Source organism: Meles meles, chromosome X, assembly GCF_922984935.1.
Source record: "Meles meles chromosome X, mMelMel3.1 paternal haplotype, whole genome shotgun sequence".
Taxonomy (NCBI): Eukaryota; Metazoa; Chordata; class Mammalia; order Carnivora; family Mustelidae; genus Meles; species Meles meles.
In genome coordinates, this window is record NC_060087.1 from 57,498,009 (window position 1) to 57,521,935 (window position 23,927).

Here is a 23,927-nt window from a genome sequence, read left to right on the forward strand (position 1 = left end):
TAAAAATAGAGGACATGAATAGAGATTTTTCCGAAGATCTCAGACAGCCAACAGGCACATGAAAAAGATTCTAAACATCCCTATCTATCAAGGAAATAAAAATCAAAGCCACAATGAGATATCACTTTATACCTGTCAGAGTGACTATTATCAAAAAGATGAGAAATAACAAGTTTTGGCAAGGATGTGGGAAGAAAGGAATACACTGCTGGTAGAAATGTAATTTTGTACAGCCACTATGGAAAACAAAGGGAGGCTCCTCAAGAAGCTAAAAACAGAACTGCTATTTTATCTAGCAATTCCATTTCTGGGTATATATCAGAAGAAAATGAAAACACTAATTCAAAAAGACATATGCACCCACGTGTTCTCTGCAGTATTACTTACAACAGCCAATATATGGATATAATCTAAAGGTCCATCAATGGATGAGTGGATAAAGATGTGGTATATATTTACAATGGAATATTACATAGCCATAAAAAAGGATGAGATCTTGCCATTTGCAACAACATGGCTAGAGAGTATTATGCTAAGTGAAAGAAGTTAGTCATAGAAAGACAAATACTATATGATTTCACTCATATGTGGAATTTAAAAAGCAAAACAAATTTTTTAAAAAGTGGAATCAGACTTACAAATATGGAGAGCAAAGTAACAGTTGCCAGAGGGGAGAAGGGAAGAGTTTGGTCAAAATTGATGAAGGGGAATGGAAGATAGAGATGTCTAGTTATGGAATGAATAAGTATGGTGATGGGAGTTATAGGATAGGGAATCTAGTCAATTATATTTTTATAACATCGTATGGTGACAAATGATAGCTATGGTTGTGATGAACACAGCATAACATATAGAGAAGCTGAATCACTATGTTGTACAACTGAAACTAATGTAACATTGTGTGTCCACTATATTTCAATTTAAAAAAATCTTCAAAAAGGAAAAAAAAAGGAAGAAAAGAGCGGATGCAGTGACTCAAAAGCAGACAGGAAGCAAAGGAAGAGGAAAAGACAAAAACAGCCTGCCTCGAATGTGAAATTATACCTCTCCAACTTGTTTAGGCCACTGTGTAATAGACCCTGTTTATGTATTTCCGCTGGGGTTTCCAAATTACTTCTGCAACAATTGGGACACAGTGAGGAGTTCAAAAAGGGGCCAGCTTTCTAGAGACAGAGGATGTGTCTGTATATTCAGAAAGAGGATTTCTATACACAGTTTTAGTAATGTACATTAGCCCTACCCTGTGGCTCTATCAGAATAACTCATTTTAATCAATGCTATGTCCCTGAGAAATGTAGTCAGATCCAAGGATTCAAGGCTGTAGAATGAGATACACCCTTTATACTGATATTCACATATCACTGTTACCATACTTTTCTACAGAGTCAACACCTATAAAACCCATGCCATGACACCCATCCTTCTCCATACTCTCACGTAGGCCCCTTTGTTCAACCTCTTCTTTGATTATATAGACAAAAAGGGTCCTCCCTATTTTTTCACAACTTATGAATTTCACAACTATGAAATTCTAGATAAAACACTGTACTTTGAATTGCCATATAACATTCTCACTGCATTTTTAACCCACTCTTCTAATCTAGGTAGGAGCTAATCACCAGCTGGTGAGGGGAAAGGAAATCCCTTTACTTTATACTGCATGATATGCATGGGGCAAGAGGGAAGAGAGACTGGAAAGGGAAGGATCTGTGAGACTAGGTCCCAGTAGGGACAAGACCACAATATCTGTGTTAATCCTTGCATAAGCCACTTAATTGCTCTTTGTCTCAATTTACCTGTTGTAAAATGGCTCTCATTATTCATTCAGATAGAATACTTAGGGAATCCTGAGGGCCAGGCACTATGTTAGGCATTTTGACCAGACCTAAAGCACGTTCCCTTTCTCAGTGCCAGTAAACTGTAACAAAGATATGACACTCAACAGCACTGTAAATAGCAATGCAAATCTTTCTCAAATGATTACTATAGAAAAGCAGACCAAGATCAGGCACATGGCACATTCCTCGTGAGTGAAATTGTTTTTATATGCTATATCAGAATGCTTTCTGATCAGTCCCTACTTTACTGTCATTGGGGCTGACAGAAAGCACTATGACTCATGGTCCTTTGTTCTTCTCTTTGTAAAATGTATTCCTGAATTCTCAATTAATGGCCCATATCCAAACTCCAACCAAGTTGTTGATTACTACAATCTAACTTTATTTATGGCACAAGCATTGCCACAAATATGTTTTTAAAAAATACTTAGCAGATCTTAACATTTATTAAAAGCATGTTACTTTTAAGTATCTTATTTCATTAATACACTCAATGACCAAGGTTGGTATTACAATCTCCATTTATAGTTGAGAAATCTGAGACTTTAAGAGGCTGATAGCTTGCCAAATGCCATCCAACTAATCAAAGGCAAATACGGAATTTTAACCCAGGTCTCTGTGCCTACCTAGAAGGCCAATGCTGACTCCCAAAACATCAAGCTACTGTGCTAAGCCTCATTGTGTCATCTTTGCTAATAAACTCTATTTCTTAGACAGAGAATATGCTGAAACCTAAGCTCAGTAATATAACCTCAACCAAAAGCATATCTTTAACCACTTCAGTCCCAAGTGTCCTTTAGGTATGGCTGGAAAAAAAAATAGAAGACTTAATTAAAGCCCTGGGATCCAGAAGTTATATTTTCCCTAACAAACTGGTACCCAGTGCTCCCAAAAGGACAGAAGTTAATGATGGAAAACATCCCTAAGGCAACAATCTAAATCCATTCCTTTTCTAGCTCTCATCTGTTTTGGTTGAGTTAGGTACCTGGAAAACAGAGCTGTTGTTGATTCCATGACCTTCCAGACCTCTTCTAACACTGTAATTCTGATCGCCTTACTTATATAGGGGATCTTGTGGTTATTCTCTAAAACTAGGTTTTAGAGGCCAGATTGTTCCATTACAGTAGCGGTACCACAAGTAACATGAAATCACATCTAGCAATTGTCATGCTGTTACAATTTATAGGAAATCATACCAAAATGCCAAAATCATACCAATTAATCACAAGGAATAAATAAAAACCAGGAATGCTGAGAGGTACTTGTGTTCATAACATTCCATTTCTTTGGACCTCTGAAATGATATTTGACCAGCTGGAGAAAGTCTGACTGCATGTCCAGTTGTGACTTTTGTGGTTCCTGTCCTGTCACCTTCATTGCTAACTACCAAGGTAACTGTTATCTGGCCCCTTCAATGAATTGGAAGTTCCCAAATGGATCAAGGAGGAGAAAAGATTCCTATTATTTTATGACCAATAATAGATCAGAAATCATGCATTTCCCTTCTAGCAAAGCCGTAGATTACACCTTAGGGCTTAATATACCAGTTCAAATTCAAAATCAACAAATGCATACAAACTGTTCAGGGGAATAGAGACCAATGATGGTCTCTAATAGGAGGAAACAGGGGTTCATGGTCAAACACTGAAAGATGATCAATTTCTGTACTGGAGAAGCAATGTGCTTCTGACTGCTCACTGGGGAAAGCAAAAACCTTGGATAATAGTTTCTTGAGACTAGAACTGAGATTGAGTCAGGCCCTGGGCAAGGCATTAGAGATGTATCACTAATGATGGCGGCTTTTACCCATTCAAACAAACACACAAACAAAAACACCTAGCAACACCATATGGATTCTAAGCCTTCACTGTGTATTAGGAAGGAGGCTCTTTCTAAAACCACTTCCTTATACATCTCTCTACACAAACCCAGATGAAGCTAAACAAAAACTAAAAGGTCCAAGGAATTTTCAAAGAACACACGTCTTACCCTACCTAACAATAGCCAAATGTTACACAGGCTATTTTAGTCACCGAAGGCTGTATTGTCTCTGCCATTTTAGCACAAAAGCAGCCTTAGGCAATATATAAACAAGTGGGTATGGCTCTGTGCCAATAAAATGTTATTTACAAAAATATATATTATTTATAAAAATAGGCGGGGGGTAAGATTTGGTCCATGAGCCATAGTATGCTGACCCTTGCTTTGATGTAAAACAGCAAGGAGACCTCTTTGAGAAATCAAGTAATTCCTTATCCTCTCTCCCTTCAGCCCAGGACTTCTAAGAAGGAGCAAAGAGCAAAGGCACAAGGCTAGAAGGTTTCCCTCAATCACTTATTCTTAAAGTCAGAGCCTACAAAACACTTGGAAGCATACGATGCCTGTGAGTATCCATTCCATCTATTTTTACTTGTCACCATCAGAAAATAAAAGTCTTTGCTGATCCAATAGAGAGATCAGAGTGACTTCTGACATGCCAATCGAATGATACTTTTTCCTTCAATTAAACATCACGTTACTGGGGCTCCTGGGTGGCTCAGTCATTAGGCGTCTGCCTTCAGTTCAGGATGTGATCCCAGGGTCCTGGGATGGAGCCCTACATCTTTCTCCCCACTCAGCGGGAGGCCTGCTTCTCCCTCTCCCACGCCCCCTGCTTGTGTTCCCTCCCTCGCTGTGTGTGTCTCTCTCTCTGTCAATTAAATAAATAAAATCTTTTAAAAAATAAATAAAATATCACATTATTAACTCTTGTCTGGTGCAGAAACTCAGACAGCACCCCATAAGAAACATTCAAGCCACAATTATCCAACAGCCTTCACAAACACCCAGAAGCTCCTGGAGCGCCATACTTTGGGAAAGCCAGCCCTAAAGAGGAATACTAACTCCTTCAGGATGAGACTGCTACTGAGAGAAAAGAATTCTCCCTAGAAAAAAGACCTGCCCAGCAAGTGCCTCCTTCCCCAGTGACTGGTTCAGTGCTTTAATCAGCCAGATCCTGCTGGACTTGTTAGACCTGACCAAACAACAGCAATAACTTTGGTAATCATGCCAGACACGGGTCAGGGCAAAATGGCCTGCTGCAAAGGCAATCTTTATAATGGGCTTTGCCCAGGAAACATGTTGATTATTGTCATATTACCATGGAAGCAGAAGCTGATTAAAGGCACAGGGGTAAGAAAGAGGCAAAGAATTGGTGCTAAATATCACCATAGCACACCCTGGATCTTTATGAGCTCCTTTGAATGGGGGCTGCCTAACACATGGCTTGAGGGAGGGGCCCAAAGACTTTAAATCCCAATTTGGAGGGTGGCAGGCAAGTCATCAGAGCAGAAAGAGGTGGTGAGGCATACAAACAAGGCACAGTAAGGTAAGGTTTCTAAGAGGATTTCCTATGATCCAGAAGGCAGGAGATGACAGCTGGCAAGAGTGAACAATAAGAGTTTGACAGATAGTGAGATACATAAGGAAATGGTGTTGGAAGGGCCGGCCCAAGGGGCAGAAGAGGGCTGTGTACAAAGCCGGGCCAAACATACATCAGGGAGATACATCTGGGACATACATCAGGGAGAATCTGGTATACCCCCATCCCCTAGCAAGAGACCGTACAAGAAAGCCCAGAGACATGGATTTCCCAAACCCACCCCATAAGGTAGAACCACTGACCCCATTCTACAGAGAATCCATGGGAATACAGAATAAAATCTGAAGCCCTCGAGAGAGAGCCAGAAAATCAGGGTTTGTACCCCAATTTGGAACACATTAGCTGAATAACTCTGAGCAAATAACTTCTCTGAATTTCAACTTCCTCATCTGTAAAACTGAGAGACTATTATTTGCCCTTGGTCACTTCACCTGTATAAAGAGGAACACTAATAATACCCTGCCCTGATTAGCTCTTCCAGTTGCTGTAAAGATCAAATTGAAATCATAGGTAAAACAGGCAAACTGAAAAATACTAAGAAAGATGTTTTATTTCCATTATTTTTATGAAGTGCTGTTATGTATGCTATCAGGGCAAATACACAACTCCATCTAAGGATGAAACTGCTTTTGAACAAGATCTGTATTAGCCTGTAAAGTCAACATTTACATAACTTGGACTAAATATCTGCACCACTCATGAAACCTCTAAAACAGTAAACTAAGTGGCCCTATTAAAATATCCACCTTTCTTCTTTATTAACTAATTCCCTATTTTAAGCTTCATTTTACATCCCAAATCTGTAACGAATGTTGCCCAGGGCCTCCCCCTCCCCCATCATCAGTATGAGGTGTCTTCAATTCTTTTTAACCACCTGCATTAGCTTTAGAGAATTCTCCTTTAAAGGCCTCTACCCTGGTCCAGACTGTCTTCTTCACAGCAGCCTTCCCAGAATAGCACACAGTTGGTTAATGATGCCAGAAACTCTACCACAAGCTCTGGGCCATCAATCCTGCCAGCTACCCACTTCTTTACTGCTCTTCTCCAGCTTCTTAATGGCCACTTCCCTGTACACGCATTCTAGTGGCCGTTCCTGTTTCTCTACAGAAGGCAACATATCTCTTCTTCATATTGGTTCTTTCTAAACTATCCATTCCTCTCAATAGCACTTAGATTCTCTATCATCATTAAAGGGAATAAAAGCAATGTGGAACAGCAGACAGATGACCCAGAAAATCCAAGGCTTAGCCCTATGACTGACTAGCAGTGGGAAAATACTTCAGCTCTCTAAGCATTAGTTTCCTCATCTATAAAATGAAGGTAAAAACATTTACCTTCCCAGATTAAGTTACATAATATATGTAAAAGTGCCTTGTAGGGGCGCCTGAGTGGCTCAGTCAGTTAAATGGCTGCCTTTGGCTCAGGTCGTGATCTCAGAGTCCTGGGATCAAGCCCTGCATTGGGCTTCCCGCTCAACAAGAAGCCTGCTTTTCCCTCTCCCACTCCCCCTGCTTGTGTTCCCTCTCTCATTGTCTCTCTCTCTATGTCAAATAAATAAATAAAATCTTTTTTAAAAGTGCCTTGTATGCTATAAAGTACTCTGCAAATGTTAATTTATACCCATATCTATATTCACAGTTTAGGCCTGTATCTATATCCACATCCAGGTAATCAGTCAACCTGAGTAAGATCACATTCACAGATCTCTGTCTTGTCATTGCCCAGCACAAATTTCAACATACCTGACACAACTCAGTCTGAAGTAGAATTACTTCTTCCTCATTCATGACTGGATTCTCTAAATTCCACATATCTGGAGGAGAATTCTATTATGACAGATTGTTCTCTTGATCTTCTGCTTCATCAAGCTAGGCAAGCACTAACTAGAAAAAGTACAGCAGTAACTTTAGCCTTCCTGGACCTTCCTTCCCCTACTCCATTCCTGCAGATCTCTGAAATGCATGGCTGTCTTCAGGGCAACACTGAAGGTACATTCTTGGCAAGAGGCACTAAAGAGAAAGCAAGTCTTTTCTTTCACAATCTGAAAGTGATTCTGAAAAAAAAAATCATAGGCTCAGCGAAGAGGCTGTGAAGAGTAGAGGCTGTTTTGTGAGGTACGGTGATACTGCACAGAGCCCAGGAGTGGGGACTGGTTACTGTGCTCCAGTACTGACTCTCTGACCAACCAGCTCCATGATCTTGGACAAGAAACATCCCCTATTAAGTTTGCTTCCTCATCTGAAATATGAAAGAGTTAAATGTTCTCTGATGGGCCCTTGGAACGCTATGCATCCATTTCCAGCAAGATAGAGTACGTTAGTCAAAAAGAAAAGGAAATGAACAGCAACTGCTTTTCACAAAGGAAAAGCAAACAAAATGCCAAGAAGCCCCAGCTTTCCCTACCCTTCCTTTCTCCTAGTGCAGCCATACAATCCCTGGCAGAGCTCTTACCCAATTAGCACACTGATTACCTTCTGCTTTCCTATTTAGTGCCATAACAAAACAATCATTCCCATGAATCCTGAAACACTGGGCATGGGTGTGGATTCTAGAAGACAAATCTCTCCAGACAAACCAAATACAGAGAGATATTACTATCTCCCATGTTAAAAGCAAGAGAAATTCAGCATGGTGACAATGGTGGTAAGGACATTCTCTTTACAACTCCCTTTGGAGTTTTTTTTTTCCCCTGCTCTAAACAAAAATTGTAAGGGGCAGCAATAAAACACCTTGATGGATGGCTTGTTACTCATTGCCCTCCCCCTACCTAATGAATTCAGGGTGGATGAACTCCGGATTAGTCCCCAGCTGTCAACTGCCACATGCATAATACATATTTTTCCAATCACACGGAAAGACTTTTCCACGACAGCCTGGCTCTGGAAAGGGAATTGGAAGCTGAAATGTGGCCATCCTATTTCTGGGAAATCCTTAATGAAAACCTTTTACAAAAAACTGCCTTTAAGTTCCTAATATGGTACTATACTGTGGGGCCTACTGCTTGTCACTTATAAGAAACGTCATGCTGCCTTACGATAAAAATAATATAAAGGGAGGACCTTGTCACCCTTTAGTAATGCCACATATTTCCCAATTATACACTACCCACTACAAAAAATGCAGCTGCTTTTGCCAAAAACATCAACAAATGAACAGAGAAAAGGGGGGGCCTCTAGAACTACCAAACCAGCTGGTGTAGGCTCTTAGGGAAGGAAACAAAGAGGACAGGCATCACGCCATCAGAAGGTACAGCCATTCTTCTGTGACAAAGGACAGAAAACACAATCGCATCATAATTAAATTGAGGCTAGTCTGCTTAACAGGGAAACCTTTAATCCCAGCCATGATGGTAGGATGGGGTAAGGGAATGAAAAGAAATTTACTTCTGGTCCAGTTCTTTACTGCCAACTGGGTCATTTCAAACAAAAGTACCCCCAACCCCAGTAAAAAATATCCAGGCAGTTTTAATGCCAGATACCTGCTTTAGAGTACAATACAAAAAGAATCTTAGAATGGAAAATCTGACTCTGGTCCCCATTTGGATGCCAACTCCAGGTCCCTGAAGGAGTCAGTTCTCTCCTTTGGCTTCCTTTTCCCTAGACATAAACTCAACAGAGTGGATATAAAGTTTTCTAAAAAACCTTCCAGGTCTGTTATTCTATAAGAACCAAAGGAAAATGTAGGTCTATAAGCCAAGTACCTCTGTTTCACATGCACAATGTGGGAAAAAATATCCTTAAGATGTAACTCACATATCATAAAATTCACTCATTAAAGTGTTCAATTAAGTGGGGTTTAGTATAGTCACAGAGTTGTACAACTATCATCACAATCTAATATTAGAAAATTTCACAACCCCAAACAGAAATCCTTTGCCTATTAACAGTCATAATACATCCCCACCCTCTCCCCCAGCCCTAGACAACCACTAACCTGTTATACCTATTTGTTTAATGTTTTCAACATAATAATGTTTTTAAAATAGCTGTATCATATCGAGGCGCCTGGGTGGCTCAGTTGGTTAAGCATCTGCCTTCAGCTCAGGTCATGATGGGGCGGGGGAGGAGGAAGCCCTGGGTTGGAGCTCTGCAATGGGCTCCCTGCTCAGCAGGGAGTCTGTTTCTCTCTCTCCCTCTGCCCTTCCCCCAGTTCATGTTCTCATGCTCTCTCTCTCACTTGTTTTCTCTCTCCAATAAATAAATAGAAGTCTTTAAGAAAATATAACTGTACCTATTATATTTTTTCTCTTATTCCAATTATTTGGTGTATCATGTTATTACATTGATTGATTTTCAGATGTTAAACTACCTTTGGATTCCTGAAATAAATTCCACTTGATTATGGTATATAATCCTTTTCACATGTTGCTGGATTTGGTTTCCTAGCATTTTGTTGAGGACATTTGTGTCTATATTATTAAGGGAATTTGGTCTATAATTTTATTTTCTTGTGATATCTGGTTTTACGATCAGGCTACTACTGGCCTCAGAGAATAGGTTAAGAAGTGTTCTCTCTCTTTTGAAAGAGTTTGCAAAGGATGGGTATTAATTTGTACTTAAATGTTTGGAAGAATTTACCAGTGAAACAAGCTAGGCCTGGGCTTTTCTTTGTGGATAGTATTTTGATTACTAATTCAATGTCTTTACTTGTTAAAGGTCTCTACAGATTTTCCATTTATTGTGAAGTCAATTTTTGGTAGTCTGTGTCTTCCTGGAAATTTGACCATCTCATCTAAATTACATAATTTATTGGCATAAAGTTATTTATAGTATTCCCTTTTTTTTTTTTTTAATTTTTTGCAGGGTTGGTAGTATCCCCTCCTTCATTCCTGCTTTTAGTAAGTCAAACCTTCTATCTTTTCTCTTTGTCAATCTAGCTAATGATTTCTCAATGGTGTTGGTCTTTTTAAAAATCAACTTATGATTTTTTTAATTGTCTCATGGCTTCCTATTCCTTATTTCATTCAATTCCACTTTATATTTATCTTTTCATGCCTTCTACTCTCTTTGGGATTAGTTTGTTCTTCTTCTAGTAACTTAATGTGGAAGGTTAGATTACTGAATTGTGATCTTTCTTCTTTTCTAATGTGGGTGTTTAAAGCTATAAATTTTCCTCTAAACACCAATTTTCCTGCATCCCCTAATTTCTAGCACGTTGTGCTTTCATTTTTATTCATTCCAAAGTATTTTCTAATTGCCATTATGATTTCTTTGGCCCAATGTGTGATATTAATCACACATTGTGATTGTGATATTAATTTCCACATATTTGTGAACTGCCTAAATATCCTTTTGTTATTAATAATTTCATTCATCTATAGCTAGAGAATATACTTCATGTGAATAAATATATGTACACATTTTGTGGCCTAGCAGAAGGTCTATCCTGAAAAATGTTCCATGTGCACTTGAGAAGAATGTGTATCTGCCGTTGTCATGTAGTGTTCTACAAATGTCTGAATGAGGTCTAGTTGGCTTATAGTATTGTTCAAGTCTTCTATTTCCTTGTTAATCTCTGTCTACTTAATCTACCTTTATTGAAAGTAGAATATTGAAGTCTCCAACTACTATCTTCGGAGTATCTATTTCTCTCTTCAGTTCGGCCACTGTCATTTCATGTATTATGCAGCTCTGTTGTCGGGTGCATATGTTTATAATTTTATATCTTCCTGATATATGGACTGTGTTTACCATTATAAAATATTTTTATTTGTATGTCAAAAGTATTTTGTCTTAAAATCTATGTTGTCTGGGGGCACCTGGGTGGCTCAGTCAGTTAAGCATCTGACTTGGTTTTAACTCAGGTCATTATCTCAGGATCCTGAGACTGGACCCCACTTCGGGTTCCACATTCAGCACAGAATCTGCCCACCCCTCTCCCTCTGCTTGCTCTCTCTCTCTCAAGTAAATAAACAAAATCTTTTTTTTTTTAAATCTTTGTTGTCTGATATTAATATAGCCACCACAACTCTCTTTGGTTACTGTTTGCTTGGAATATTTTTCCATCCTTTTATTCTCAACCATTTGTGTCTCTGAATCCAAAATGTAACTCTTTTTTTTTTAAGATTTTATTTATTTATTTGATGGAGAGAGCACAAGTAGGCTGAGAGAGCAGGGGAAGCAGGCTCCCTGCTGAGCAGGGAGCCCAATGCGGGGCTCAATCCCAGGATCCTGAGATCACAACCTGAGCTGAAGGCAGAGGCTTAACCCACTGAGCCACCCATGCGCCCCCAAAATGTAACTCTTAAAGACAGTACATGTTTTAATCAATTTATCCATTTTACTAATTCCTGCCTTTCTACTGCAGTGTGTATTCCATTCACACCTAATTACAGGTAGGCAGGATTTATGTTTACCATTTATTTTCTATATATCTTGTTTCCTCTCTTCCTCGATTACTACCTTCTTCCTTGTTAAATATTGTCTATTGTACTATTTTAATTACCTTGTTTCTTTCAGTATTTTTTAAGTTATTTTATTAGTGGCTGACCTCAGGATTATAATTACCATCTTAATTTAAAACAATCAAGTTCAGATTAATTTTTTTTAAAGATTTTATTTATTTATTTGACAGAGAGAGATCACAAGTAGGCAGAGAGGCAGGCAGAGAGTGAGAGGGAAGCAGGCTCCCCGCCGAGCAGAGAGCCCGATGCGGGACTCGATCCCAGGACCCCGAGACCATGACCCGAGCCGAAGGCAGCGGCCCAACCCACCGAGCCACCCAGGCGTCCCCAGATTAATTTTAACTTAATTTAGAAAGCATATAGAAACATGGTGCCAGTATAATTATTTCCTTCCCCTCCAATACCACGTTATGCTGTATTGCCATATGTATTGCATCTTTATGTATTATAAGCTCATTGACACAGCTTTGTAAATATTGCATTATGCAGTCATCATTTAAATCGGGTAGGAAAAAGGAGTTACTAAAAGACAGACTGTCTTTTATACCTTCATATATAGTTACATTTACTGATACTCTTTATATTTTGTACAGATTTGAGTTACCATTCATCATTCTTTCATTTCATTCTGAAGGATTCCCATCAGTATTTCTTATAGGGCAGATCTGATAGTGACAAATTCTCAGTTTTTGGTTTTGTTTACCTGAGAATGTCTTAATTTCTCCCTTGTTTTTGAAGGAGGAAGGATGGTTTTCATGAATACAGAATTCTTAGTTGACATTATTTTTCTTTCAGCACTTTGAATTTCACCAGGGCTGGCTCCTGGTCTCCATGGTTCTTGGTAAGTTCGCTTTTAAACTTATAAGGAACCTGGTTATTTTTCTCTTGCTTCTTTCAAGATTCTCCCTGTCTTTGGTTTCCAGCTGTTTAACTGTAACATATCTAGGTATGGCTCTCCTTGAGTTTCTCCTATATAGAGTTTTTTTGAGCTTCCTGAACCTGGAGATTAGTGTTGTTCATCAAATTTGGAAAGTTTGGGGCCATTATTTTTTCAAATATTCTTTCTGCTCCTTTCAGTCTATCTTCTCCTGAGACTTCCATGATGCATATGTTATTGGTGCCCGCAGTTTCCCTTATGTCCCACAGTTTCTGGGGCTCTGTTCATTTTCCTTCATTTTTTTTTCTCTCTTTTTGCTCAGACCAGATAATCTCAATTGATTTATCTTCAAGTTCTTTGCTCTTTCTTCTGCTAACTCAAATCTGCTACTGAATTTTTCATTTCAGCTATTTACTTTTCAATTCCAGAATTTCTCTTGTTCTTCTTTATAATTCTTCTTTGTGGTGTCTGTTAATACATTGTTCTCATGCATTCCTTTAATTCTTTAGACATAGTTTCCTTTATTTCTTTGATTATATTAGCTGATTTTAATTTTTTGTCTAAATTCCAACATTTAGCTCACATCAGGGACAGTTTTTTCCCTGCATAGAGGCCATAATTTTTTTGGCATGTCTGATTAATTTTTTTGAACATTGGGCATTTTAAACAATATAATGTGGTAGCTCTGGAAATCAGATCTTCACCCCCAGGTTTTGTTGCTATTGTTGTTCTGTTATTATTGTTGTTGCTGTTGCTTTGTTTAGTGTCTTTCTTGGACTATGTCTGTAATGCTTGTATTCCTTTTATTCCTTGCCACTGACTCTCTGCTTGGTTAGCTTAGTGGCCAGCTAGTGACTTTTCAGATATCTTCTTAAATGACTTGAACCACTAAGACTGCCACATTTTGCCAAGGAGCTCTGTGTATATGTTGGGACATTCCCTCAACACTCAGCCAGGTAGTTTACAACTTTGCCTCAAGTTCAGGCATAGGGGAAAAATTAGAGCCCCCTGAGGTCTTTTCTAGGCACATGAACAGTCTAGAGAAGAACATGCATGTGGCCTTCTAGATCTTCAGGAATATGTCAGAGTTTACCAAAACCCCCAGTGGGTATCTCATTTCCCCATTTCTTCCTTTCATGTTTTTGCCCAGGCTCCTGCTTGCCCTATGGGTACTGTAGTCTCAGGCAGCTGTAATATTAAACATCCTAGGGATAGAGCTTTTCTCACTGAGCTAGCCCTAAGTCAGGTGAAGTAAAGAGAAGCCCTATTAATGGTTTTGTCTAGGTAGCTTTGAGACAGGTTAAATAGTGACAAGACTCTGGGTATGTGAGTTCCTGAGGAGCTACAAACCTAGTCTTCCCCCCACCCCCCAGATGTTAAAAGGACTGGTTTCCTTCACCACTATTAAAGCTTGGTTTACTTCTCCTCCCAAGTCCCTACATCAATACTCATCCAACTACTTTAGAATTTGGAATCTGGTGTTCTGAGGGCCTTCAATAAACATGGCAATAATGCCTCCACCAAATTCTATTTGACACTGGTTAATACCTACTGATAACAGTACCATATAACATACTCATTACATTGATATGACTTCAGAGAGTATTTAAAATAATCCCATGTGTTCTAAGGCACTAATTAAATATCACCAAGATAATGACAGGATATCTGCTGAGAATGTATATTACATCACCAACTCCTCCCTGCACTCCATGACACCTTACCCACCCCAAAGGAATTAAGTTTTGGGTTCTCTCACTACAGAGCTATTCAGGACAGAAAGAAAAGCCATCAGGGTGACACCTTTCAGGAAGCATTCATCAAGAAGATAATCAGATAAGTTAGCATGATTCAAGTCATCTAGTTATGCTGGATATATCAGTTTGATTTTCCCCTTGCCTTCTCTTCCAGAGTAAAGGTGATGGGCTCTAAAGTTCATAACAGAATCAATTTAGGCTGCCTGACTATGAGCAAGACAGCTGCAGCCCAGAAAACAGAGAATGATAAAGCCAGGAGGAACACTAAGACTTACTGACCAAAACTCTAATTTTAAAAATGGGAAAACTCAGGCTCACAAAGCTAAATACTTATTCAATATCATACAGCAAGCTAGTGACAGAAGTGGAACTAGCAACCAAGTTCTCTCTGTGTCAAGCTGGAGATGACTCCCCACTGAGGATATTCAAGATCAAATTTGCATCACAAAGGGAATCAATCCATCCTTCCAGGAAAGTATTCACCATATAGGTGCCCCAGTTGCCAAAGCAAGAGGTAAACAGATACTCCAAAATGTTACCTTAATGTAAACATCTAAAACTCTGGTCTTTAAAAGTATAGAATGTAAGTACAGAATATAAGAAAGTGGCATTTTTAAAGAATTTAAGACTAGGTTATAAAAGCTATACAAATTATATGATTTCTACTTTATCAACCTCACGTGCATTTTTAGAATAGAATGCATCTTTTATATTTTTATTTTTTTAATGTTGTTGTTTATTTTTGTAAGTAGTCTGTACACCTAACATGGGGCTCTAACTCATGACCTTGAGATCAAGAACCACATGCTCTACTGACTAAGCCAGCCAGATGGCCCTTTTTTGAATTCTTATAAAACATAAGTCTTAATTAGTCCCAGTATGTATGTATGTGTGACTATACATGTATATGTATATGTATATGTGTAGGCTTGGTGATATATTTTTTTTCTGACATCTGCTTTATATATACAAACATATATAAAGTATGTTATCCTTGGTTTTTAAAAGACTAAAATTTTTGTTTAAATGTTTCTATTTAAATACTGACATGTACACTAAAATAATGTGAACATTTATGTAGGCATAAAATAAGTTCCTATAATTGGGTTAGTCATTCCTTTCCCAAATGATTAAACTACAATATGCAATACAAAAAAAAGCATGGAATGTTGGAGCTAAAAGTGAGCTTACAGATTTCCTGCCCACCCCTACCTTTATAAAGCTGCAGACCTGGGGCCCCAACAAAATGACTTATGAAGGTCACAGATCCCATTAGTAATAGAACCATATCCAAGTATCTGATCTTCATGTCTAGGGTTTTTCCCATTATACTATCATTCTGCCTTTGTTCATATGCCAACAGTGCCTAGTAGTCCTTCCCCAGAGAAATCTCTATCTGGAGACTACTGCCTTTCATTTCCCTAGCACATTAGCATCCAAGACTCATAGACTAATAGAGTTAGATCATCTAGCTCAGGAGTTGCAACCTGATTAAAAATAGGCTGTGAATGTATTTTAATTAGCACATTTTTTTTAAAAAAGAAGAAAGTATTGCAGCAATGGCTACGGTCGCCAAACTGTGGAAAGAACCAAGATGCCCTTCAACGGATGAATGGATAAGGAAGATGTGGTCCATATACACAATGGAGTATTATGCCTCCATCAGAAAGGATGAATACCCAACTTTTGTAGCAACATGGACAGGACTGGAAGAGATTATGCTGAGCGAAATAAGTCAAGCAGAGAGAGTCAAGTATCATATGGTCTCACTTATTTGTGGAGCATAACAAATAACATGGAGGACATGGGGAGATGGAGAGGAGAGGGAGTTGAGGGAAACTGGAAAGGGAGATGAACCATGAGAGACTATGGACTCTGAAAAACAACCAGAGGGTTTTGAAGGGGCGGGGGGGGGGGGGGGGGGAGGTTGAGGAACCAGGTGGTGGTTAATAGGGAGGGCAGGTACTGCATGGAGCACTGGGTGTGATGCCAAAACAATGAACACTGTTATGCTGTAAATAAACAAAAAAAAAAAAAAAGAAAAGAAAATTGTAAAATTAAAATTAAAAAAAAAAAGAAGAAAGTAAAGGCTGTTTGAATGTGGCAGGGCTGCTATATTTTACCCCAATCATTCCAGCCCTATTAACCCATTTCCAACAGCTTTAAACTTTTCCATTTTCTCCTTGTCCCTTGACAGCACTTGAGGCTGTGATCCCCAAATCTGGATCAGGCATAGTTAACAGCACACCAAAGTAAACCTAGCTGATGGAAATGCTGCTATTAGCTATTTTCATTGCCTTACCAATAAAAATCCATTTAGTTTTTTTTAGGTCAACTAGTTGTATCAGAAGTCTGCCAACTGCTACCAATGAGACAAACCCAACCTGCTGCCTATTTTATATGCTTCTGTCCCTTAGCTGAGGTGACATGTTTTTTTATATTTTTAAACAGTTGAAAAATTCAAAAGAATAATATTTCATGACATGTGAAAATTAAGTGAAATTCATATTTCCATGTCAACAAATAAAGTTGTATTAGAACACAACTACTTTCATTCCATGTATGTATTATCTATGATTGCTTTTTCGTAACAATGGCAGTTAAGTAATTGCTACCAAGATTTTATGGCCTGCAAAGCCTAAAACATGGCCCTTTACAGAAGAGGTTTGCTGCTGATCCCTGAGCTATATCAAAGAGAATTTAGGGGCACCTGGGTGGTACAGTCCAGTTAAGTGAAGGACTCTTGGTTTTAGCTCAGGTTGTGATCTCAGGATCATGAGATCAAGCCCCATGTTGGGCTTTCTGCTCAGCATGGAGTCTGCCTAGGACTCTCTCCTCTGCCCCTCCTCCCTCTCTCAAATAAATAAATGAATCTTTTAAAAAGGGAATTTAAAGCTGCCAAATAACTTCCGAAAAGTCACAAATGTTTGTGTGGAATTGCTCACCCCTCACACATCACTATCAGATGAATCTTCCTGAAGCACAGCTCAAATCATGCTTCTCTCCTACCAAAAACATTTTCAATACTCCCTCTCTCTACCAAGAAAAATCTGAAGTACTTAACAAGTCCCTGCACAAGTAAGGCCTCAACCTGCCATTCCAACTTCATCTCCCAAAAACGCTCTTCCTGTAACCTATTCATTGCCGATGACTTGAATTATCTGCTGTCCCTTTACATCCTCTGGGTCATTTCTACTACATGAAATACCTCATCCTGAATACAGTGCAACACAGTAAAGTAAGCAAGGCCTTTAGTCTCACATCTGGGTTCTAAATCAGACTCTTGCCCTTATTTGTTGAGAAAGTTATTTAGCACCTCTGAACTTCAGTTTCTTCATCTATACAATGGGAATAATCAGCCTTACCTCATAAGGCCGTTATAATATTTCAATGCCTGGCACTGGGAACAGTTAAACAAGCAATAAGTATGAATTCGGACAAATTCCAATGCCACTTCCTTCTTTCCTTTTCCTTGCCCTCTCACCAAGAAATGAGCTCTCCTGCTGGTCATCATGTGCCACGATATCCACTTGTTCCATTCTTATGGCTCGGATCCTCATCCACTGATAGTGACCTCTACCCACATCTGATAAGGATAGTGATAGTGATCTCTACATGATAATTATCTCTACCCATGTCTTTTCTCTCCTACTAGTCTAGGAACTCTCTGAGGGCAGGATCCATTGTTACAAAGACTGCCACATCTGTGACAGCCCTGAGCACGGCAGCCAAATACAGTAGGTGCACAGGTATTTCCTGAATGAATGGTATGTGTTCAGTGAACTATATATAAAATTTATTAGATGTATCATGTTGCCTTGTGATATAAGCAGGAGCCACATCACTTGCTCTGGATAATTCCTAGCCTGAGTGCTTAGAAAATATTCAAACAACATCAGGGACAAAAACTGCCAATAGAAAACCAAAGGACAAACAGAAAAGCAAGCAATATGTTCACCTTTCAGAGTCACGGTATTTTTATTTTCCATTAGTTTAAGTTATAACCATCATCTTGTACTCCAACAATTATAAATAGATTGCATTTAAAGGAGGGGAAAATCAACCACTTCCCCAAGAGAGAGACATGTTGAGTATTGTTCATAACATCATTTACCTCTGAGCACAGATGTACGTAAACCTAAATGTTCAAAAGGGACCCATGTTTAATGAATAAATCATCACACAAAATTGACTTAAACCTTATCTGGAGCTCTGTACAAAATCAGACACAAACAGGATAAACGTAGAAATCCAGTTCCACCTAGGCTAACAACTTTAAAAAAAAACTGCACCTAGTTTTTGCAACACAATGCACCAAGTTTCATTGGTTCCTAGAAACACTAGCCATTTGATTTTCTAGTCAATGGAGTAAGTTACAGGGAAAGGTGTCAATCATTCTTTCTGACAATCAGCCTTTCATGCCAGGCTCCAAATGCCAAAATGAATTCCCACACGTGAAGACAAAACTAATTGCTGAGACATGCCAGTGTAGGGAGTGACATTTTCCAATAAGATGACAGCAGAAAATATGTTTCCAACGACTTCTGCTTATTCATTGCCCTTCAGAAACCTACTGAAAAACACACACTCACCATCAGATACATTATTAACCTAAAGACGCATTATCAACAACTTTCTATGTTTGACTGTTTCCATTTACAAAGCACTTTCATAATCCATTAACTCCTTTGAGTCTCACAACAACCCTGTGAGGTGGGTATAATCACTCCCATTTAACAGATAAAGTCAGCAATCTATGCCATCTTATCCCAAGATGGAAAAGCCACGTCTTCTAACTCCAGTTCCAGCCTTCTCTTTTGTCTGTTTCCTTCACACAAAGAAAAGCATACCTTTGTTTTGCTTCCCCACTCATTCTCAAAAAGCTAGCACAGTGTAAGGAAGTGGAGGGGGAGGATAAACATTACTGTGGTCAAGACAGTGGGAAACATCCCGCCTTTGCTTCTACCTAATCATGTTTTTAGAATCATGCAACTTAAAGGAAAGAAATGGAGTGTGGGTTAGCTGCTGGGTTTTATTTCCTCCCTGCCCTATTTTGGCTTTCTGTGTATATTTGGAAACAGAAAACCACCCTGAATATCAAGAATCCCAATGGGCCAAAATATTTTCTTGGATCTTCTACCCATCTGCAAAGGTTTAGGCCTTAATAACTGCTGATTCTTACCAGTCTCCGTTTCAGAGAAGGAAAGAGTCAGAACCACTATTTGCCCTTAGCATACAAAAATCTACTTTTCCTCAAATGTGTTATTGAACTGTTTATTGTCCCTTAAAAATCTTAATCTCTCTGTAGCTGGTCACTTTTTAGTACAGTTTCAGCTTACCATACACTTCACACCCCTTTCTGGAGTTTATGAGGAGCTACATATACCAAGCAGTTTATCAAAATAAGTAAATTTAAAAAAAAATCCAAACATTCTCCCCCATTTCCTTTCAATGAACCCTCAATCTGTCTAACTAGTTTTGTGTTATAACCTGCATATCTTTAATCCCTCAGTGAATTTTATTAAGTGACAACACACCCCAAAGCCCAGCCTATATGCCTCTAAGGACCAGCATTTCCAGTACCCCATCTTTCAGGTGCTGCCAAGAGTGTACTCTTATTTGGCCCAGAATACGACAAAAAAAAATTAAATAATCAGACTCCATCAAATGACCAGCAGGAATGTGGGCAACTTATATATTCTGACCAAAGTGGGCAGACAACACTGGCAGTGAAAGCACAGGCCTGCCAGGAGCAAATCAAGAGAGCTGCACAAAAATACCAAGGCTTTCTCCCCACTCTTCATTGGCTCCATCTGCCTTAAGAAGGACCTCACACAGGACTTAGACATAGTTTTTCAGGGATAAATGCATTCAGAACAAAGTCATAAGCCGACAGGACACTTTTACCAGTGACTCTGAGCAGTGACTTTCTTTTTTGAAACCATTTTGCAGCCAAGAAGAGAAAAAGTTACCACTCCACCCAAACGCTAGCCTCCATTCTTCTGGGTATATATACTTTGGCGCAAAGGGCTGGCTCGCCTGCACTCTTGTTGGGAATGTTTATTATTCTTTCTCTTACTCCAAGCCTTCTGCCAACTAGCAGAAATAAAAACTCCACGCAGTGGGGAAGGAGGGGTAGGGTCCCACAGCTGTCACCTGTGACCACTGGCAAAGCCAAGCTAGATGAGGTTCCTTCAGACTAGTGGCCCTTAAGACTAGCCCTGAAGTATGCTCTCTGGGAACTGGGCTCCTTGTGCTAGGTACTAGGCAGGTCTTTGTTTCACCCCCAAGCAGAATTCAGTGGCACCAGAGGCCATCCAAAATTCTGAGCTTAGACTGACTCTGACCAAAACCATAGCTCAGTGCCTTATCTTCTTTTTTTTATATTTTTTTTAAATTAACATATAATGTATTATTAGCCCCAGGGGTACAGGTCTGTGAATCGCCCGGTTTACACACTTCACAGCACTCACCATCCATACCCCATACCCTCCCCAATGTCCATAACCCCACCACCTTCTCCCTGTCTCCCTCCCCCTTATTTTCTTTTTAAATTTGTGTTTGTGGTAACTTTTTTTTAAGATTTTATTTATTTATTTCACAGAGAGAGAGAGAGACACGCAGTGAGAGAGGGAACACAAGCAGGAGGACTGGGAGAGGGAGAAGCAGGCTTCCCACTGAGCAGGGAATCCAATGCGGGGCTCTATCCCAGGACCACAGGATCACAACCTGAGCCAACTGAGCCATCCAGACACCCCCATAGCTCAGTACCTTAAAAGAAAAAAAATCTCTGGGGCGAAAGAACTTTCCTTAGAAAACAGGTTGATACAGGGAATTTTCTTTTACTACCCCAACCCTCATTCGTTAGCAACCATAGGCCAGGACAAAACCATTACTTGTTCTGCCAGCTTCCAATCTCTCTTATTTAGAAGGTGCTAGGGCAGTTCCTTGGTCAGCTTGAAAGTCTCCTTACCCTTACCCAAATATATAGATAGAGAGAGAGATATATAGTACACATGAGTACCAAACATGTCCAACAGTACAGGTAAATTGTCCCTTCAGAACAACAATCCGCCAAGTAATGATAGTTGCAGAGCAAGAAGGTCCCTGGCACAGGTACTGATCAAGTCTTGTAAGGTCAAGGCCTTCTAATTACAGCCACCACCTTCCACTGACCCCACTTCCGAAGTGTTTGGAAACCCACTCGCCTCAGAGAACTGAATTAGAAAGCACTCTGAAACCTCCCTTCTCCCTGTGGTGTGGAAGAGCTTAAAGGCCAGAGCCACTAGCTCGGGGAAACAGCTCATCCACTGAAGCCTTCCACTTACTTCTCATTGCGCTGATAAGCGCGTTGCCATCTTTGATCACGTCCTTAATGAATTTATTGGTTCTCTCCAGCTCCTGCTCGTAACACTTGAGCCGCTCGCGGAAATCGGGGCTGTCCAGGTAGCAGTCGCTGAACTCCAGCGGGGGATGCCCCATGGTTCTGATGGCGAGGGCTGAAAGGAGCGAGGAAAGACACAAAGACCAAGAGCATCAGCGGGACCGTAGGGGGAAGGAGATGGGGGGAACTGAGTGTGAGACCCGCCTGGGAAACTCATAGCCTCCCTCCCTTTGGAGGACAGATACCTGTTCCTTTGAGATTCCTGGGTAGAACTGGCTGGTCTCCACCGGAAGCGGGCAGTCGGCAATTCTTCAGGTGACACAGAGACCTAACTAATGCAGTCTGATCCTGGAGGGGTTCTGCCTAGCAAGCAGCATGCCCCCAAGGCATTGCCTCCTCTGACAGGCAGTCCAGCCTGCCTCCGGAGACCAGTGGGATCCTTCCTGAGCAAATGCAAACGTGACACTTTGGCCCGCCCAGGGTGGAGGCGGGGGTGGACACTGGGACTGGAAGCTTCCTCTCCCCGCTCCTAGTTCCCGAGCTAACTGAAGATTTCCTTTGCTGAACACCGCGGGCAACCCTGATTGCACTATCCCCTCCCCCTTCTTAAAGCCAGAGCTCCCGCCCCGCCCTAGCGAACCTTTGCGCCGATCCCCAACACTCGGGCTCCTTCTTCTACTGTCTTCCACGCACCCTGGGATTGCGTTACCAAAGTGTTCTTGCTCCTGAGAGTTCTTCCTGGTCCAAGGGAGCTGGCCTGCTTTCCTGTTAGGCGTCGGAGGGGTTAAGCCCTGGCGGTAATTGAAACGTAGCCTTCCTCCCTAGACACCCGAGAGGGAAGGGGAGGGCGATATCGCTACGCGCAATAGCTGCGGTAGCCTGGCGCTTCCCTACGGAAACTGGGGAGCAGTCGGAGCCCTAGGACTCCAGCTGGAAAGCGTGGCGGCCTGGGAGATGTAGTCTTTCCTTTTCTCGCCCGGTGACTCCTCCCTGCAATCTCCCTACCACCCCGCCAGGGCGGAGGCTCTCCAGGCAAGACTTTCCCAGCCTGCCCCAGGCTCGCTCCTTGGGCCCAGCCAAGAGGGCAGGTGCACCGCCCTGGAGCCTAAAGAGGGAAAGTTTCCAAAACCAGCGAGAGAACCCCGAAGGCGTCGGTTGCGGGAGGCCATCTCTCACCTCCCATTACTTGGCTGTGTTTTTGTTTTTGCTTTCCCTTACACTCTTTCCAGCCTCCCTCTATGAGAACAACTTCCTTACCCCTCCCATTGCCCATTTCTCCCTATCCTAGTGTTCTAATTCTCCTGGGCCCTCGACCTGAACAACCTCAAGGGTTGGCCCCTACCTGAGGATCGCAATATTAGTCTCAGAACTCCCTGCCAAAGGAAGGGAGGCCATAATTAGGAGTTCACTTTTTTCCGAAAAGGACCTCAGAGCATGGTTTTTGTGATTCCACTCATCACAGAGGTTGTTCATTAAAGCACGTGATTTTCCGTGTGTAAGTGGAAAACCTAAGAAGAGGATGTTATAAATTGTCTTGCGGCTTAGTTGAGAGACCTCTTGTTCATTGTCAAGGTGGGAGAACTGTGGCTACTCTTACAGTTGGATGCCTTGAGATTAAGAGCAGCTTTGCGTTGGAAAATCATGTGTACGTGGGCAAAAGGATCCATTTTTATTTTGGAGAAGTGTTTAGATTACATTGCCCTGTGAAGAAAGCCAAGAAAGGCCAGAACTGAAGGAGACTGTAAATAGAGTAATAATGGCTAACCCACCTGTATGGAGGTCATATTTCTGCTATAAAAAAAAAAAGGCACCACAAACTTGGTGACTTAAAACAACATGAATTTTATTGTCTTAGAGTTCTGGAAGTCAGAAATCAGAAATGGACCTCACTGAGTCAAAACTAAGATGTCAGAGGGCTGTGTTCTTTTCTGGAGGATCAAGGGTGAGAATCCACTTCCTTGCCTTTTCCAGCTTCTAAAAGCTATCCACATCCCTTGACTCATAGCCCCCTTCCCTCATCTTCAAAGCCAGTAATGCCTAATCAAGTCTTCCTCCCACTGCATTGCTCTGACACTGACTCTCCTGCCCTCTTTCACCTGTAAGAAACCACCAAATAACTTAGGATAATCTCCCCATCTCAAGATCCTTAACTTAATCACATCTGTGATTTTTTTTCTTTTTGGTCACATAAAGTAATATATTCACAGGTTCCAGGGATTAGGACATGGACATATTTCGAGGCAACAT

The 23,927-nt window shown here is 40.6% G+C and overlaps 1 protein-coding gene across 5 annotated transcripts in view; it reads right to left on the reverse strand.

The window, feature by feature from the left end:
- The window catches only part of OPHN1 (oligophrenin 1), a 612,383-nt gene extending 589,786 nt beyond the window's left edge, over positions 1-22,597 (reverse strand). For 2 of the 5 annotated variants that reach the window (XM_045995233.1, XM_045995228.1), the window contains exons 1-2: positions 22,321-22,597; positions 21,625-21,795 (exon numbers count right to left, since the gene is read on the reverse strand). In XM_045995233.1, the coding sequence (XP_045851189.1) occupies positions 21,625-21,778 (154 nt within the window). In that variant the 5' untranslated portion in view covers positions 21,779-21,795; positions 22,321-22,597. Of the gene's footprint in view, positions 1-21,624; positions 21,796-21,925; positions 22,287-22,320 lie in introns of those variants that run through there. The other 3 variants (XM_045995231.1, XM_045995230.1, XM_045995229.1) reach the window with 3 other exon arrangements.
- Between the last annotated feature and the right edge of the window lie 1,330 nt (positions 22,598-23,927).